Consider the following 20142-nt stretch of genomic DNA (forward strand, 5'->3'; position numbering starts at 1 on the left):
GGCTGTAGGCAATTTTAAATTGGTTCCAGGGGTACACGGGCAGCAGTGCCCTGGTCAGTGTAGTAGTAGTTGAAAGAATGGACCGCAGACAGGCATCGAAGGCCTAAAATAATAACACATGGCTGTAGGCAATTTTAAATTGGTTCCAGGGGTACACGGGCAGCAGTGGTGTGGTCAGTGGAGGCCTAGTGGAAGGAGTGACCGCAGACAGGCATCGAAGGCCTAAAATAATAACACATGGCTGTAGGCAATTTTAAATTGGTTCCAGGGGTACACGGGCAGCAGTGGTGTGGTCAGTGGAGGCCTAGTGGAAGGAGTGACCGCAGACAGGCATCGAAGGCCTAAAATAATAACACATGGCTGTAGGCAATTTTAAATTGGTTCCAGGGGTACACGGGCAGCAGTGGTGTGGTCAGTGGAGGCCTAGTGGAAGGAGTGACCGCAGACAGGCATCGAAGGCCTAAAATAATAACACATGGCTGTAGGCAATTTTAAATTGGTTCCAGGGGTACACGGGCAGCAGTGGTGTGGTCAGTGGAGGCCTAGTGGAAGGAGTGACCGCAGACAGGCATCGAAGGCCTAAAATAATAACACATGGCTGTAGGCAATTTTAAATTGGTTCCAGGGGTACACGGGCAGCAGTGCCCTGGTCAGTGTAGTAGTAGTTGAAAGAATGGACCGCAGACAGGCATCGAAGGCCTAAAATAATAACACATGGCTGTAGGCAATTTTAAATTGGTTCCAGGGGTACACGGACAGCAGTGGTGTGGTCAGTGGAGGCCTAGTGGAAGGAGTGACCGCAGACAGGCATCGAAGGCCTAAAATAATAACACATGGCTGTAGGCAATTTTAAATTGGTTCCAGGGGTACACGGGCAGCAGTGGTGTGGTCAGTGGAGGCCTAGTGGAAGGAGTGACCGCAGACAGGCATCGAAGGCCTAAAATAATAACACATGGCTGTAGGCAATTTTAAATTGGTTCCAGGGGTACACGGGCAGCAGTGGTGTGGTCAGTGGAGGCCTAGTGGAAGGAGTGACCGCAGACAGGCATCGAAGGCCTAAAATAATAACACATGGCTGTAGGCAATTTTAAATTGGTTCCAGGGGTACACGGGCAGCAGTGGTGTGGTCAGTGGAGGCCTAGTGGAAGGAGTGACCGCAGACAGGCATCGAAGGCCTAAAATAATAACACATGGCTGTAGGCAATTTTAAATTGGTTCCAGGGGTACACGGGCAGCAGTGGTGTGGTCAGTGGAGGCCTAGTGGAAGGAGTGACCGCAGACAGGCATCGAAGGCCTAAAATAATAACACATGGCTGTAGGCAATTTTAAATTGGTTCCAGGGGTACACGGGCAGCAGTGGTGTGGTCAGTGGAGGCCTAGTGGAAGGAGTGACCGCAGACAGGCATCGAAGGCCTAAAATAATAACACATGGCTGTAGGCAATTTTAAATTGGTTCCAGGGGTACACGGGCAGCAGTGGTGTGGTCAGTGGAGGCCTAGTGGAAGGAGTGACCGCAGACAGGCATCGAAGGCCTAAAATAATAACACATGGCTGTAGGCAATTTTAAATTGGTTCCAGGGGTACACGGGCAGCAGTGCCCTGGTCAGTGTAGTAGTAGTTGAAAGAATGGACCGCAGACAGGCATCGAAGGCCTAAAATAATAACACATGGCTGTAGGCAATTTTAAATTGGTTCCAGGGGTACACGGACAGCAGTGGTGTGGTCAGTGGAGGCCTAGTGGAAGGAGTGACCGCAGACAGGCATCGAAGGCCTAAAATAATAACACATGGCTGTAGGCAATTTTAAATTGGTTCCAGGGGTACACGGGCAGCAGTGGTGTGGTCAGTGGAGGCCTAGTGGAAGGAGTGACCGCAGACAGGCATCGAAGGCCTAAAATAATAACACATGGCTGTAGGCAATTTTAAATTGGTTCCAGGGGTACACGGGCAGCAGTGGTGTGGTCAGTGGAGGCCTAGTGGAAGGAGTGACCGCAGACAGGCATCGAAGGCCTAAAATAATAACACATGGCTGTAGGCAATTTTAAATTGGTTCCAGGGGTACACGGGCAGCAGTGGTGTGGTCAGTGGAGGCCTAGTGGAAGGAGTGACCGCAGACAGGCATCGAAGGCCTAAAATAATAACACATGGCTGTAGGCAATTTTAAATTGGTTCCAGGGGTACACGGACAGCAGTGGTGTGGTCAGTGGAGGCCTAGTGGAAGGAGTGACCGCAGACAGGCATCGAAGACCTAAAATAATAACACATGGCTGTAGGCAATTTTAAATTGGTTCCAGGGGTACACGGGCAGCAGTGGTGTGGTCAGTGGAGGCCTAGTGGAAGGAGTGACCGCAGACAGGCATCGAAGGCCTAAAATAATAACACATGGCTGTAGGCAATTTTAAATTGGTTCCAGGGGTACACGGGCAGCAGTGGTGTGGTCAGTGGAGGCCTAGTGGAAGGAGTGACCGCAGACAGGCATCGAAGGCCTAAAATAATAACACATGGCTGTAGGCAATTTTAATTTGGTTCCAGGGGTACACGGGCAGCAGTGGTGTGGTCAGTGGAGGCCTAGTGGAAGGAGTGACCGCAGACAGGCATCGAAGGCCTAAAATAATAACACATGGCTGTAGGCAATTTTAAATTGGTTCCAGGGGTACACGGGCAGCAGTGCCCTGGTCAGTGTAGTAGTAGTTGAAAGAATGGACCGCAGACAGGCATCGAAGGCCTAAAATAATAACACATGGCTGTAGGCAATTTTAAATTGGTTCCAGGGGTACACGGACAGCAGTGGTGTGGTCAGTGGAGGCCTAGTGGAAGGAGTTACCGCAGACAGGCATCGAAGGCCTAAAATAATAACACATGGCTGTAGGCAATTTTAAATTGGTTCCAGGGGTACACGGGCAGCAGTGGTGTGGTCAGTGGAGGCCTAGTGGAAGGAGTGACCGCAGACAGGCATCGAAGGCCTAAAATAATAACACATGGCTGTAGGCAATTTTAAATTGGTTCCAGGGGTACACGGGCAGCAGTGGTGTGGTCAGTGGAGGCCTAGTGGAAGGAGTGACCGCAGACAGGCATCGAAGGCCTAAAATAATAACACATGGCTGTAGGCAATTTTAAATTGGTTCCAGGGGTACACGGACAGCAGTGGTGTGGTCAGTGGAGGCCTAGTGGAAGGAGTGACCGCAGACAGGCATCGAAGGCCTAAAATAATAACACATGGCTGTAGGCAATTTTAAATTGGTTCCAGGGGTACACGGGCAGCAGTGGTGTGGTCAGTGGAGGCCTAGTGGAAGGAGTGACCGCAGACAGGCATCAAAGGCCTAAAATAATAACACATGGCTGTAGGCAATTTTAAATTGGTTCCAGGGGTACACGGGCAGCAGTGGTGTGGTCAGTGGAGGCCTAGTGGAAGGAGTGACCGCAGACAGGCATCGAAGGCCTAAAATAATAACACATGGCTGTAGGCAATTTTAAATTGGTTCCAGGGGTACACGGGCAGCAGTGGTGTGGTCAGTGGAGGCCTAGTGGAAGGAGTGACCGCAGACAGGCATCGAAGGCCTAAAATAATAACACATGGCTGTAGGCAATTTTAAATTGGTTCCAGGGGTACACGGGCAGCAGTGCCCTGGTCAGTGTAGTAGTAGTTGAAAGAATGGACCGCAGACAGGCATCGAAGGCCTAAAATAATAACACATGGCTGTAGGCAATTTTAAATTGGTTCCAGGGGTACACGGACAGCAGTGGTGTGGTCAGTGGAGGCCTAGTGGAAGGAGTGACCGCAGACAGGCATCGAAGGCCTAAAATAATAACACATGGCTGTAGGCAATTTTAAATTGGTTCCAGGGGTACACGGGCAGCAGTGGTGTGGTCAGTGGAGGCCTAGTGGAACGAGTGACCGCAGACAGGCATCGAAGGCCTAAAATAATAACACATGGCTGTAGGCAATTTTAAATTGGTTCCAGGGGTACACGGGCAGCAGTGACCTGGTCAGTGTAGTAGTAGTTGAAAGAATGGACCGCAGACAGACATCGAAGGCCTAAAATAAAAAAATTGGGCTGGCTGTAGGCAATTTTAAATTGGTTCCAGGGGTACACTGGCAGCAGTGGTGTGGTCAGTAGAGGCCTAGTGGAAGGAGTGACCGCAGACAGGCATCGAAGGCCTAAAATAATAACACATGGCTGTAGGCAATTTTAAATTGGTTCCAGGGGTACACGGGCAGCAGTGGTGTGGTCAGTGGAGGCCTAGTGGAAGGAGTGACCACAGACAGGCATCGAAGGCCTAACATAACAAAAATGTCAATACAATGGTATTGTCAGTGGCAGGCATTGAAGGATGTCAGCGCATAGACTAAACATTGGTGGAGCTGTGAGATAATTTTGCAAGTGGTAGAGCACTGTTTGAGCTGGGGTGGGGGGAAACTGTCTTGTGGCCGGCGGTACAGGCCCAGGGCCCCTCATATTACAACGGTGTGTCTGACGTTGGGTGCGCACCACCACCGCCAGAGACACTTTATTGTACTAGGAGGGGCCCAGTGGCAGTGCCGTCGACCAAAAGCGGGCTCACCCACCTCTTCAGACAAACTGCACTCTCACGGGTGCTGTCGCCAAGTGTCGATACCACGGCCCCGTGTGGGGAGTTTGGCCATTTAGTGAGGTGTAAACATGTCGTATGCTGGACAATCAGGTGCTGAAAATTACGAGATTGGAAAAGGCATTCAGAATAGTCCACAGGCAAGACCTTTTCATAGGAAAGCTAGGTGTCAGCCGGGCAAGGTGGGGCAAAAGATTTCGAAATCCAGTTTTGGTTCATTTTAATGAAGGTTAGATCATCTACATTTTGGGTAGCCAGACGAGTCCTTTTTTCTGTTAGTATTGAACCTGCAGCACTGAATACTCTTTCTGATAGGACACTAGCTGCCGGGCAAGCAAGCTCCTGCAATGCATATTCTGCCAATTCTGGCCAGGTGTCAAATTTTGATGCCCAGTAATCAAATGGGAATGACGGTTGAGGGAGAACATCGATAAGGGATGAAAAATAGTTTGTAACCATACTGGACAAATGTTGTCTCCTGTCACTTTGAATTGATGCTGCAGTACCTGTCCTGTCTGCGGTCATAGCAAAATCACTCCACAACCTGGTCAGAAAACCCCTCTGGCCAACGCCACTTCTGATTTCTGCCCCTCTAACTCCTCTGGTCTGCTGGCCCCTGCAGCTCGTGTGAGAACGATCACGGGCGCTGTGTGCAGGGAATACCAGAAGCAAACGGTCAACAAGAGTTGATTGTTTGGTTGCTAATATTAGTTCCAAGTTCTCATGTGGCATTATATTTTGCAATTTGCCTTTATAGCGAGGATCAAGGAGGCAGGCCAACCAGTAATCGTCATCATTCATCATTTTAGTTATGCGTGTGTCCCTTTTGAGGATACGTAAGGCATAATCCGCCATGTGGGCCAAAGTTCCAGTTCTCAAATCTGCGGTTGTGCTTGGTTGAGGGGCAGTTTCAGGCAAATCCACATCACTTGTGTCCCTCAAAAAACCAGAACCCGGCCTTGCCGCGCCACCAATTTCCAGTGGCCCCGGAAAAGCTTCCTCATTAAAAATATAATCATCCCCATCATCCTCCTCGTCCTCCTCCTCCTCTTCGCCCGCTACCTCGTCCTGTACACTGCCCTGGCCAGACAATGGCTGACTGTCATCAAGGCTTTCCTCTTCCTCAGCTGCAGACGCCTGATCCTTTATGTGCGTCAAACTTTGCATCAGCAGACGCATTAGGGGGATGCTCATGCTTATTATGGCGTTGTCTGCACTAACCAGCCGTGTGCATTCCTCAAAACACTGAAGGACTTGACACATGTCTTGAATCTTCGACCACTGCACACCTGACAACTCCATGTCTGCCATCCTACTGCCTGCCCGTGTATGTGTATCCTCCCACAAAAACATAACAGCCCGCCTCTGTTCACACAGTCTCTGAAGCATGTGCAGTGTTGAGTTCCACCTTGTTGCAACGTCTATGATTAGGCGATGCTGGGGAAGGTTCAAAGAACGCTGATAGGTCTGCATACGGCTGCAGTGTACGGGCGAACGGCGGATATGTGAGCAAAGTCCACGCACTTTGAGGAGCAGGTCGGATAACCCCGGATAACTTTTCAGGAAGCACTGCACCACCAGGTTTAAGGTGTGAGCCAGGCAAGGAATGTGTTTCAGTTGGGAAAGGGAGATGGCAGACATGAAATTCCTTCCGTTATCACTCACTACCTTGCCTGCCTCAAGATCTACAGTGCCCAGCCACGACTGCGTTTCTTTCTGCAAGAACTCGGACAGAACTTCCGCGGTGTGTCTGTTGTCGCCCAAACACTTCATAGCCAATACAGCCTGCTGACGTTTGCCAGTAGCTGCCCCATAATGGGAGACCTGGTGTGCAACAGTGGCAGCTGCGGATGGAGTGGTTGTGCGACTGCGGTCTGTGGACGAGCTCTCGCTTCTGCAGGAGGACGAAGAGGAGGAGGAGGGGGTGCGAACGGCTACAGCCAATTGTTTCCTAGACCGTGGGCTAGGCAGAACTGTCCCAAACTTGCTGTCCCCTGTGGACCCTGCATCCACCACATTTACCCAGTGTGCCGTGATGGACACGTAACGTCCCTGGCCATGCCTACTGGTCCATGCATCTGTTGTCAGGTGCACCTTTGTGCTCACAGATTGCCTGAGTGCATGGACGATGCGCTCTTTAACATGCTGGTGGAGGGCTGGGATGGCTTTTCTGGAAAAAAAGTGTCGACTGGGTAGCTCGTAGCGTGGTACAGCGTAGTCCATCAGGGCTTTGAAAGCTTCGCTTTCAACTAACCGGTAGGGCATCATCTCTAACGAGATTAGTCTAGCTATGTGTGCGTTCAAACCCTGTGTACGCGGATGCGAGGCTAAGTACTTCCTTTTTCTAACCATAGCCTCATGTAGGGTGAGCTGGACTGGAGAGCTGGAGATCGTGGAACTAGCGGGGGTGCCGGTGGACATGGCAGACTGAGAGACGGTGGGAGATGGTATTGTTGCCACCGGTGCCCTAGATGCAGTGTTTCCTACTACGAAACTGGTGATTCCCTGACCCTGACGGCTTTGGCCTGGCAAAGAAACCTGCACAGATACTGCAGGTGGTGCGGAAAATGGTGGCCCTACACTGCCGGAAGGGATGTTGCGTTGCTGACTAGCTTCATTGGCCGAGGGTGCTACAACCTTAAGGGACGTTTGGTAGTTAGTCCAGGCTTGCAAATGCATGGTGGTTAAATGTCTATGCATGCAACTTGTATTGAGACTTTTCAGATTCTGTCCTCTGCTTAAGGTAGTTGAACATTTTTGACAGATGACTTTGCGCTGATCAATTGGATGTTGTTTAAAAAAATGCCAGACTGCACTCTTTCTAGCATCGGATACCTTTTCAGGCATTGCAGACTGAGCTTTAACCGGATGGCCACGCTGTCCTCCAACAGGTTTTAGCTTTGCCACGCGTTTTGGGCAAGATACGGGCCCGGCAGATGGAACCTGTTGCGATGTTGATGCCTGCTGCGGCCCCTCCTCCTCCGCTTCAGAACTGCTGCCGCCTGCACCCTGTTCCCCCAATGGCTGCCAATCGGGGTCAAGAACTGGGTCATCTATTACCTCTTCTTGTAGCTTGTGTGCAACTTCGTCTGTGTCACCGTGTCGGTCGGTGGTATAGCGTTCGTGATGGGGCAACATAGTCTCATCAGGGTCTGATTCTTGATCAGCACCCTGCGATGGCAATGTTGTGGTCTGAGTCAAAGGACCAGGATAGTAGTCTGGCTGTGGCTGTGCATCAGTGCACTCCATGTCAGATTCAACTTGTAATGGGCATGGACTGTTAACTGCTTCACTTTCTAAGCCAGGGACGGTATGTGTAAAGAGCTCCATGGAGTAACCCGTTGTGTCGCCTGCTGCATTCTTCTCTGTTGTTGTTTTTGCTGAAGAGGACAAGGAAGCGACTTGTCCCTGACCGTGAACATCCACTAACGACGCGCTGCTTTGACATTTACCAGTTTCACGAGAGGAGGCAAAAGAGCTAGAGGCTGAGTCAGCAAGATAAGCCAAAACTTGCTCTTGCTGCTCCGGCTTTAAAAGCGGTTTTCCTACTCCCAGAAAAGGGAGCGTTCGAGGCCTTGTGTAGCCAGACGACGAACCTGGCTCCACAGCTCCAGACTTAGGTGCAATATTTTTTTTCCCACGACCAGCTGATGCTCCACCACTACCACTACCCTCATTACCAGCTGACAATGAACGCCCCCGGCCACGACCTCTTCCACCAGACTTCCTCATTCTTTTAAAAACGTTACCAAACGAACGGTATTTGTTGCTGTCACACAACTTACACGGTGAGCTATAACTTCAGTATGATTTAGCTACCCCTTTACAGGTGGGTGAGACCACAACGAAAATCAGCCACAATGTTACACACTCTGTTGTTGTTGGCAACAAATGAGATGGCACACACGCAGGACTGTCACTGAAGCGCAAATGTAAATATTTATCTCCCACTGATTTGTGTTTGTTTTTTTTAAAAGGGAGACTTCAGAAAAAAAAAAAAATTAAAAAAAAATTATTTTTTACAGAAGAATTTATAAAGCAAATAAAATGAAATGATTGTTTCAGGGAGAATTTAGGAAAAAAAAAAAAAAAAAAGGCTTTGTTAGGGCCCACTGAGTGAGAGAGGACGCACACAGGAGTCAGGAGTGGCACACAAGCCCAGAGGCCAATGTTAATCTCCCACTGATTGATTTAGTGATTTTTTTTGGTAGATTTTGGAACCCAAATCAAGCAAAAAAAATTATAGGCTTTCTATGGCCCACAATTGGGGAGAGAGAGAGAGATGGCACACCCAGGAGTCAAGACTGGCACACAAGCAGAAGGGGCAATATGAATCTCCCACAGATTTTTTTTTTTTTTTTTTTTTTTTTCAGGGAGACTTGAGAGAAAAAAAAATACAAAAAAAATGATTTTTTTCAGGAATAATTTAGAAACCAAAGAAAATAAAATGATTGTTTCAGGGAGAATTTAGAAAACAAATAAAACAAAAAATAGGCTTTCTAGGGCCCACTGAGTGACAGATGACGCACACAGGAGTCAGGAGTGGCACACAAGCCCAGAGGCCAATATTAATCTCCCACTGATTGATTTAGTGATTTTTTTTGGTAGATTTTGGAACCCAAATCAAGCAAAAAAATTAATAGGCTTTCTATGGCCCACAATTGGGGAGAGAGAGAGAGATGGCACACCCAGGAGTCAAGACTGGCACACAAGCAGAAGGGGCAATATGAATCTCCCACAGATTTTTTTTTTTTTTTTTCAGGGAGACTTGAGAGAAAAAAAAATACAAAAAAAATGATTTTTTTCAGGAATAATTTAGAAACCAAAGAAAATAAAATGATTGTTTCAGGGAGAATTTAGAAAACAAATAAAACAAAAAATAGGCTTTCTAGGGCCCACTGAGTGACAGATGACGCACACAGGAGTCAGGAGTGGCACACAAGCCCAGAGGCCAATATTAATCTCCCACTGATTGATTTAGTGACTTTTTTTGGTAGATTTTGGAACCCAAATCAAGCAAAAAAATTTATAGGCTTTCTATGGCCCACAATTGGGGAGAGAGAGAGAGATGGCACACCCAGGAGTCAAGACTGGCACACAAGCAGAAGGGGCAATATGAATCTCCCACAGATTTTTTTTTTTTTTTTTTTCAGGGAGACTTGAGAGAAAAAAAAATACAAAAAAAATGATTTTTTTCAGGAATAATTTAGAAACCAAAGAAAATAAAATGATTGTTTCAGGGAGAATTTAGAAAACAAATAAAACAAAAAATAGGCTTTCTAGGGCCCACTGAGTGACAGATGACGCACACAGGAGTCAGGAGTGGCACACAAGCCCAGAGGCCAATATTAATCTCCCACTGATTGATTTAGTGATTTTTTTCAGGTAGATTTTGGAACCCAAATCAAGCAAAAAAATTAATAGGCTTTCTATGGCCCACTATTTGTGAGAGAGATGGCACGCTCAGGACTGGCACACAAGCCCAGAGGCCAATATTAATCTCCCATTTTTTTTTTTTTCCAGGGAAAATTTATAAACCCAATAAAAAAAATAATAATAAATAGGCTTTCTATGGCCCACTATCTGAGAGAGAGAGATGGCACGCTTAGGACTGGCACACAAGCCCAAAGCCCAATATTAATCTCCCACTGATTGATTTAATGATTTTTTCAGGTAGAATTTAGAACCCAAATCAAGCAAAAAAATTAATAGGCTTTCTATGGCCCACTGAGTGAGAGATGACACAGACAGGGATGGCACTCTAGCAGAAATGTCAATCTTAATCTCCCACAAAAAAAGAAAAAAAAAAAAAAAGGAACTGTCCTTCAATTACTATCTCCCTGCAGTAATCTCAGCCAGGTATGGCAGGCAGCAATAAGGAGTGGACTGATGCACAAATTAAATAAAAGTGTGGACAAACAAACAAGATAGCTGTGCAGAAAGGAAGGAACAAGAGGATTTGTGCTTTGAAAAAAGCAGTTGGTTTGCACAGCGGCGTACACACAGCAATGCAGCTATCAGGGAGCCTTCTAGGGCAGCCCAATGAGCTACAGCGCTGAGGAAAAAAAAAAAAAAGGAGCTTCCACTGTCCCTGCACACCGAAGGTGGTGTTCGGCAGTGGAAATCGCTACAGCACAAGCGGTTTTGTGGTTAATGGACCCTGCCTAACACTATCCCTGCTTCTGACGAAGCGGCAGCAACCTCTCCCTAAGCTCAGATCAGCAGCAGTAACATGGCGGTCGGCGGGAACTCCCCTTTATAGCCCCTGTGACGCCGCAGACAGCAAGCCAATCACTGCAATGCCCTTCTCTAAGATGGTGGGGACCAGGACCTATGTCATCACGCTGCCCACACTCTGCGTTTACCTTCATTGGCTGAGAAATGGCGCTTTTCGCGTCATTGAAACGCGACTTTGGCGCGAAAGTCGCGTACCGCATGGCCGACCACGCACAGGGGTCGGATCGGGTTTCATGAAACTCGACTTCGCCAAAAGTCGGCGACTTTTGAAAATGTTCGACCCGTTTCGCTCAACCCTAGTTGTTGTTATAATATATATGTTTTTAGTTATGTTTTCATCATTATCTATGTTGTGGGAGATTTTATGTCCTTTTATACGAATTTTGTAATTGTCTGATCTGTATTATATGTCACATTTGTATGAGTAATTAGTGGCTAGCTGGTGAATGGTGCCCTGCATGGTATCCACACCATTTAAGCCGGCATTTTGCACTCTGTTGTATGCTTGAAAAAGACCAAGGTACTGGTCGAAACGTCGCTGTTTCATGGCTCAATAAACTTGTTTGATACTATGACACCCGGATGGAGCGCTGTTCATCCTCTCTTGGACTACAGCTACGTCCTGTCCCTATGCTAAGCAGAGTAGAAATAAAAAATCAGAACCTTGAACCAGGAGAAAGAGGTTCATGTGGAGGAGGAGATGGAGGATGTGGAAGAGGTGCAGGTGGACATGATGGGGTGGGTGGAGGAGGCAAGGGAGGAGTAATCCATCACTGTTTACACTGGTTTTTTTTTTATGGAACGGACTTAAAATAACCTAGAATTAACAAAACTAAAACTAGCAATCTAGAACAAGGAGTCATACATCTAAGTGGAAGAGGTGGAGGTGGTGGTGTGGGTAGAAGAGGCAATTGAAAAGTAATCCAACACTGTTTGAAGTTTTTTCTTTAGGGTACTGACTTCAATGATCATAGATTGAAACCAAAATCAAATACTGTAACAAGCTACAACCAGAGGCTGGAGGTCCTACTGGAAGAGGTGGAGGTGGTGGTGTAGGTGGACGAGGAGGAGGAGGAGGTAGCCATCACAGTTTTTTTTCTTTTTTTTATTTGTGGATGAAACGTCTAAATGAAACGAATGTCAAATAGAGTTGAATACTTGCTATGTGGCCGGTATAGTTGTCTAGTCATCCAAAAATATGGACAAGTCCTCTGGCATCTACATCTGGTTCATTTTAAGGAATGTTAGCTTCCCCACATTAGATGTGGACACAGATGCGCCTGTATGATCACACACCCTGCCATGATAAACACATGTTGTGACAGTAGTACACTTGCTGCAGGGCAGGTTAGCATCTCCAAGGCATAAAGAGGAAGCTCAGAACATGCATTCAATTTGGAGACCCAGAAGTTAAATGGGGTAGACCCATCACTTAGTACATGGAGACGTGTTGACATGTACTCTTCCACCTTGTTCTAAATGCTGGCTCCAGCCAAAGCAGACCCTATTACATAGTGGTGATGTATGTTATGGCGGGTTCATAATCGTTTGCCACATTTCAGCCATGCTAATCCCTACCCACTGAGGTGCTTGTTCTTCCACTGAGTATCTGCTATTAGGTGGGAAAGCCATCACTAGTTCTCTGCCAGTATGTGCTTGTATTCACGCATTTTTTGCTTGCACTCGAGTGATGGAAGTAATGATGGTACATTGCACTCTCTTATACCAGGTCCTACATTTGCCTTACCTCGCTGAGAATAAACGTCTCCATCTTAATGGGTACATGTGAAACCTCTTCCTAGACTAAAATTCTCTCTCTCTGTGGAGGGGTATACCCTTTTAGTCCTGGTATAAGAGAGATGCCGTAAAGGGGCTACCAGGTACACATAAAATTGGCCATTTTTATGCGCTAAACGCTCTCATTTTTCATATTTCTAGTGCAGTAATGCAGTTCAAATTTCGTGTTTCAAGTTTGCAGGTTTTAGCGCTGCAGTGTGCTGCCTTATTTACTTAACTATATACGAGTTGGCGACTCTAGGTTCAGCACCTGTTCACACTTAGTCTATGTTTGGATGTGCCGGTCAGGTTTTTGAAATGGCACATGTTTGTGGCATAGAATTGGGAACATAACCTTTTTGCAATGCTACACAAAAGGGAGCTGCCTGCCGTAAAGTCCATGCCATCAACATCATCCGTGATTAAGGCACAAATGATCTCTGTTCTTAACATATATGGACATGAATGTAAAAACGCATTGATTACACCGAGAGATGAGGTGATCTGGAACCAAGAGGCACAAGCACACAATGAAACATGCATGCTCAGAGCCAAAGCTTTCTTCTGTTTGCTTGGCCTAATCAGGACCTAGATGGCTCTACCAACAGCATAGTGCGGTTTGGGAACATACACACGTTAAGCATTTGCTGCAGACAATCCCGCACCAAAAATGTGTCTATTGGCAGGTAAAACTAAAGGGAAAATATGCACATTTTTGCCATGGTGTTTACTTGCATTTTTATAAGTTTTTTTACTTGCTTTTTTTGCCCTGTGGTGGAATGAGTAGAAAGTGCTCCAAAAATGCTGAAAGAATTGACAATATATAGATATGAAAATGCTTCAAATAAGCAAGGAAAAGATAGGCAACGGACATGTGCACGAGACTCCAGGAATCTCATTCACTTAGCTGGTACTAGGAAAAACTTCAGTTTTTCTGACTAAATTGCGTGGAAAAAATGCAACGAAAACACAGTAAATACTTAACGTGCGCATATACCCTTTTATAAATTGTGTAAACCGATAGCTGAATCGTGATGTGGCCTGGAGGCCATCAGCTCGTTACAGAGCCTGCTGTGAATGAAATATCTCAATAACGTGGAATCCAGGAGTCATACTTACAGCACTCGGAGAGACTTCAAGCCATTAAATGCATGAACTGGAATGCACCTCAGACGGTTGTAGCTCAAAATCCTGAAAGAATTATCAAGGCCGTTTAGTATCATGCTCACCACTTCATGTATGCTAGAAGAGCTATAGTAATATGTGCATGTACACTCCATCTATCCTTTTCATAGGAAACTGTAAGATGCAATATGTCGGTTGGCTGCAGGCTAGTCTACCACAGATAAGGACAGCGATTTTGGGCAATTAGAGGTGGAGGGTGACCAGAGGGTTAAAGCTTTTGCCAGTAACATCAGAATTACTTCTTGGGATTATGACTGGTTCCATCTCCTGCGATGGACTCGGTGCTTGCTGGCTCAAGCACTCGGACACCAATGTCATACACATTACCGTTATATATAGAAGGGTTTTATCTGAGCATGCCCCTGGGAAACGCAATAGACATGACTGAAGTATACAAATGAGGGATAGGCCATACTCACAGTGTAGATAAGTGGGTCATGTTGCTGAAGGTGTAGTTGGACAGAACGCCGATGCTGTTGTTGCTTAGATCTCTAAATAATAGAAACATGCCATATACATATATATTTATTATGAGCTGCAAACAGCATTAATAAAGTAACAAACCTATTGCATAATCATTCAGATTTAGGCCCTGTGCACATGACCCTATCCTCCATCTAGCACGTAACACATACACTAAACACAGATCAGAACGAGCCCTATAGGGGCTGTCTCCTGCTGCTGGGGGGTGCGATCTGAATGAATCAATAGCCAATGGTACCGCTGCTGGCCCGAACTGTGTGCCCTCCAATGCTAGACACAGGCAGAGTACAGAAGACCGTCCGCCACAGATGGGCTAAATCGGTGGATGGTAACCTAGGCAACAGCAAGTAAAATATACATTTAAAATCCCCTCCTTTCTTGAAAATGGAGAGGATTTGTAATAAGTAAATTGAAAAATTGCTTGTTTTTACAAAAACTTTGTGACCCATTTATGATGATGAGACAACCCCTTGTAGCGTGGCTAAAGGTTGTATAGTTGGCGGGAGATATGTGTCACATAGGTGGCTTGTCGCTGTATCATAACCCTGCCTATCTATGTGTGTTACCGGACCTGTGGTGATATCATAACCACATGTCTAATCATGTGATGGATTCCTGGGTGTGGTTAGACCTATAAAAGAAAGGCTAATGTTTAACACAGCAGATATGTGTGGAGGTGAAACCCTCCAGAGTGTGTTAAGGCTCCAGGACTGAGCCTGAAGGACTGGACACTTGTTTTTCTTTTCATGAGTTAAAGGCTTTCTGTTATTTTGCTATGTGGTTTATGGAGCAATAAACCCTGTGAACTTTTAATGGAACGTGCCTCCTGAGTGTCAGCTGTCACACCTGAGTGAGTGAAACCCCTACAATTGGTGGTAGACGTGCGGGCAGCGTTCCCAGCGGAGACGTAAGTCTATTATTGAATGTCCTGGGTCAAGTCTGTTGCAAGCCAGCAAGCATTACCGGGGAAAATGGAGGACCTGCTGAAACACTTGGTCCAGTTGCAGTCACAGCAAAAGCAACGGCAGCAGATACAGCAAGAGACCAACAGGCTGTTGATGCAGCAGATACAACAGAGTCAGGAGGAGCAATGGCAGCAGATACAACAGAGCCAGCAGGCGCAATGGCAGCAGATACAACAGAGCCTGCAGGAGCAATGGCAGCAGATGCAGCTTCTGGTAATCGCCATCCAGGGCAAGACGAGCGCCCCAACCCCAGGTCTGGCTGATGACACCCTCGTCCGGAAGACGGTAAGATGCGCATTGCAGAAAATGACCCCCGGGGATGATGTTGATGCCTTCCTGACGATGTTTGAGAGGGTCGCTGAGAAGGAAAACTTCCGCCAGAGCAGTGGGCAGAGGTACTGGCGCCATACCTGACGGGAGAACCCCAGAAGGCGTACTATCACTTGACCTTGCAGGATGACAAGGAGTATCACAAATTGAAAGCTGAGATTCTCGCACGTTTGGGGGTGACACTGACTGTCAGGGCACAGCGAATTCACTGTTGGGCCTATCACCGGGACAAACCGCCTCGCTCCCAAATGTTTGATCTGTTGCACCTGGTCCAGAAATGGCTACAGCCAGAGTCATCTACACCTGCACAGATGGTAGAATGAGTGATGATGGATCGGTTTGTGCATTCCCTCCCGAGGCCCATACAGACTTGGGTTGCCCAGGGTGATCCCCAGAATGCCGATGAGCTGATCGGACTGGTTGAGAGATACCAAGGGTTGGAAGGCTCCTTCGTGAGGCAAGCCATGCCGTACTGGGGGTCCCACATGGGTGCTGAGTCTCAAAAAGGGGTGGGGCATCCAAGGTCACAAAGGGCGGGGGAGGTGGTGCCCAAGGTCCCTACAGGTGATATTATTTGCTGGAGGTGCCACGGGCCAGGACATATAGCTGCCCGTTGTTCCCAGACCACTGAGCAGATGGACTGCCGCATGGGACGCCGTAGTTCATACTATGCATATCCAGCCTGCAATGTGAACTCTCTGCCCAATGAGGGGCCTCAAGCGTGTCCCATAAAGGTGAACGGTCGAGCAGTAATGGCGCTGTTAGACTCGGGGAGCTTAGTGACCTTGGTGAGGGTCACTTTTCCTCTCCACCTGCTCCCGGGAAAGAAGGTCGGCGTGCGGTGCATACATGGTGATGCAAAGGACTACCCTATGGCCAGGGTGGATATTGAAACGGCGTGTGACACTGAGTCCAATGAAGTCGGCGTCATTCGGGACTTGTTGCACCTTATAATTATTGGCCGGGATTTCTGTTTGTTTTGGGATTTGTGGGGAAAGGGTTCTGAGGTCCCTAGCAAGAGTAGGGAACCAATGAACCCTAAAAAGGTATCACCACACCCAGAGACAGAAAGGTTTCCTTTTTGTGTTCTGGTTGGGGATGAGGAGGAAGTGTCCCCTGCATCTGACATTCTGGAGTTAGAGGTAACTGGTGAAAATTTTGGGACTGCCCAACATACAGACATAGGGAAGCCTTTAATAATGTCACAGTTATTAATGGGGTTGTACAGGAGCTGGGGGCAGACACAAGATTTCCCCATTTTCTGATGAGTGGGGAGTTGTTGTACCGGGTCACGAAAATAACGGAGGAGTTAGTAGAGCAGTTGTTAGTGCCGGGTCCATATAGACGGAAGGTGTTTGACATGGCCCATTCACACATCTTGGGTGGACACCTAAGGGGTGGAAAAAAATGCAGGAACGGGTTGTGCAGAGGTTCTATTGGCCTGGGTGTCACTGGGAAATAGTGAACTATTGCAGGTCCTGCCCTACATGTCAGCTAACTGCTCCCACTCCTCATTTCCGGAGCCCCCTTGTGTCATTGCCCATTATTGAGGTGCCATTCGAGAGAATTGCCATGGACTTGGTCGGTCCCTTAGTTAATTCAGCCCGGGGCCATGAGTATATATTAGTCATCCTGGATTATGCCACACGCTATCCTGAGGCAATTCCCTTGAGAAATTCTTCCTCGAAGAGTATAGCCCGCGAGTTGGTCCATGCGTTTTCCCGGACAGGTCTGCCGAAGGAGATCCTCACTGACCAGGGGACACCTTTCATGAGCAAGGTGATGAGGGAGTTATGCAAAGTCCTGAAAATCTCCCAGTAGAGGACCTCGGTGTACCATCCCCAGTCAGATGGCCTTGTTGAGAGATTTAACAAGACACTGAATAGCAGGGGTGTCAAACTGCATTCCTCGAGGGCCGCAAACCATGCGTGTTTTCAGGATTTCCTTAGCTTTGCACAAGGTGCTGTAATCATTATGTGTGTAGGTGATTAAATTATCACCTGTGCAGTACAAGGAAATCCTGAAAACATGACCTGTTTGCAGCCCTTGAGGAATGCAGTTTGACACCTCTGCTGAAGAGCATGCTGAGAAAAGCTATAGAGAAAGACAGTAGAGACTGGGACTGCCTCTTACCATGTCTGATGTTTTCCATTCGTGAAGTTCCACAGGCCTCCACAGGATTCTCACCGTTTGAGCTTCTGTATGGTCGACATCCGCAAGGACTACTCGATATAGCCAAGGAAACTAGGGAAGCCGAAGTCACGCCCCACAGAAGCGTCATTGAGCATGTGGGCCTGATGCAGCAGAGGATTGCAAAGGTGATGCCTATCGTAAAAGAACACCTCCTCCAAGCACAAGAAGCTCAGGCCAGGGTCTACAACCGGTCTGCAAGAGTTTGGCAGTTCAATCCGGGAGACCGAGTTCTTGTGTTAGTTCCGACGGTGGAGAGAAAGTTCTTGGCCAAATGGCAAGGGCCATATGAGGTCGTCGAGAAGCTTGGTGAGGTAAACTATAAAATTCACCAACCAGGAAGATGGAAACCAATCCAAGTCTACCATGTCAACCTCATCAAGCCATGGCAAGATAGAGAGCCGGCAGTAACTCCATCTTTGCTAAGCAACCCAGAAGGTGAGGTTGGAGGGGTTCCTATAGTGGAGACACTATCGAATACCCAGAAACAGCAGTGCTGGGAGTTACTGCAGAAGAACAGGGACCTGTTTTCAGAGTTGCCAGGATACACGAAGGTCATAGAGCACAAGGTTCTGACAGAGCCACATGTGCGGGTGAACGTGAAGCCCTACTGAATTCCTGAGGCCCGTCGAGAAGTAATCTCCAAGGAGGTGGAGCGTATGTTGAAGCTTGGAGTCATTGAGGAATCCAAGAGTGGTTGGTCGAGCCCAATTGTCCTGGTCCCAAAACCTGATGGGGAGTGGAGATTTTGCAACGACTACCGGAAGTTGAATGAGGTCTCCAAGTTCGATGCATATCCCATGCCCCGCGTTGATGAGCTCATCGAAAGACTTGGGCCCTCCTGGTATATAACAACCTTGGATTTGAGGAAGGGGTTTTGGCAGATTCCCATGGCACAGAAAGCCAAGGAGAAGACGGCATTTTCTACACCAGATGGATGCTTCCAGTATGTCCGGATGTCGTTTGGCCTACAGGGAGCTCTGGCGACCTTCCAGAGGGCTATGGATAGAATCCTTGCACCCCATAAGCCATACGCTGCTGTGTACCTGGATGATATCGTCATCTTTAGCCCGGACTGGGAGAGTCATCTGGAAAAAGTCCAAGCAGTGTTAAATGCTCTAAGAGAGGCGGGGTTTACAATAAACCCGAAGAAGTGTGCCTTGGGTAAGGAAGAAGCTAAGTACCTAGGATATATAGTGGGTCGTGGAGAAATAAAACCCCAAATCAGTAAAGTGGAGGCAATTCAAACATGGCCAAAGCCACTCTCCAAAAAACAAGTTAAAGCCTTTCTGGGGATCGTGGGATATTACAGGAGGTTCATCCCAAACTTCGCCACGGAGGCTGCGCCTCTGACTGATCTGCTAAAGGGGACGAAATCAGTAATGGTTAAATGGTCCGAAGAGACAGAGTCAGCCTTCCAAGAAATGAAAGAGGCACTGTATAAGCAACCTGTTCTGATGGCCCCAAATTTTAAGAAAGAGTTTATTCTTCAAACAGATGCCTCAGATGTTGGGGTAGGATCAGTTCTTTCCCAAGAGCTACATGGAGAGGAGCATCCTGTTCTCTTTCTGAGTAGAAAACTGTCCTCGTCTGAAAAGAATTACTCAGTCGTAGAGAAGGAGTGTTTGGCCATAAAGTGGGCGGTGGACACGTTACGGTACTATCTGCTGGGACGTAAATTTAGACTGATATCCGACCATGCCCCCCTTAGATGGATGAGGGAAACGAAGGGTAGAAATGCTAGGGTCACCCGTTGGTTCTTATCCCTGCAGGACTTCAGTTTCCATGTGGAACATAGGGCTGGGAAGCTGCACGGTAATGCTGATGCTCTATCAAGAATCCCTTATCTAGTGGTAGAAAGTGCCAAGCCCCACGGCTTTAGGCAGAGGGGGAAGTATGTAGCGTGACTAAAGGTTGTATAATCGACGGGAGCTATGTGTCACATAGGTGGCTTGTCGCTGTATCATAACCCTGCCTATCTATGTGTGTTACAGGACCTGTGGTGATGTCATAACCACATGTCTAATCATGAGATGTGTTCCTGGGTGTGGTTAGACCTATAAAAGAAAGGCTAATGTTTAACACAGCAGATATGTGTGGAGGTGAAACCCTCCAGAGTGTGTTAAGGCTCCAGGACTGAGCCTGAAGGACTGGACACTTGTTTTTCTTTTCCTGAGTTAAAGGCTATTTGCTTACTGTTATTTTGCTATGTGGTTTATGGAGCAATAAACCCTGTGAACTTTTAATGGAACGTGCCTCCTTAGTGTCAGCCGTCGCACCTGAATGAGTGAAACCCCTACACCCTTTAAGTTCCACGCAAAGCAGAGCCATGTAAGGCATAGAAGTATACTATCTTTGTGAGCCATACAGGATGGTAGTGCCCATAT

General features: G+C 47.4%; 1 protein-coding gene across 2 annotated transcripts in view; it reads right to left on the minus strand.

Annotated features, from left to right (window-relative positions):
* The window catches only part of SLIT3 (slit guidance ligand 3), a 1020157-nt gene that overhangs the window by 156194 nt on the left and 843821 nt on the right, over positions 1–20142 (minus strand). For both annotated transcript variants that reach the window (XM_069763866.1, XM_069763867.1), the window contains 2 exons: positions 14207–14278; positions 13722–13793 (listed from right to left, as the gene is read on the minus strand). In XM_069763866.1, the coding sequence (XP_069619967.1) occupies positions 13722–13793; positions 14207–14278 (144 nt within the window). The remainder of the gene's footprint in view (positions 1–13721; positions 13794–14206; positions 14279–20142) is intronic.

This window comes from Ranitomeya imitator, chromosome 4, assembly GCF_032444005.1.
Source record: "Ranitomeya imitator isolate aRanImi1 chromosome 4, aRanImi1.pri, whole genome shotgun sequence".
Classification (NCBI taxonomy): Eukaryota; Metazoa; Chordata; class Amphibia; order Anura; family Dendrobatidae; genus Ranitomeya; species Ranitomeya imitator.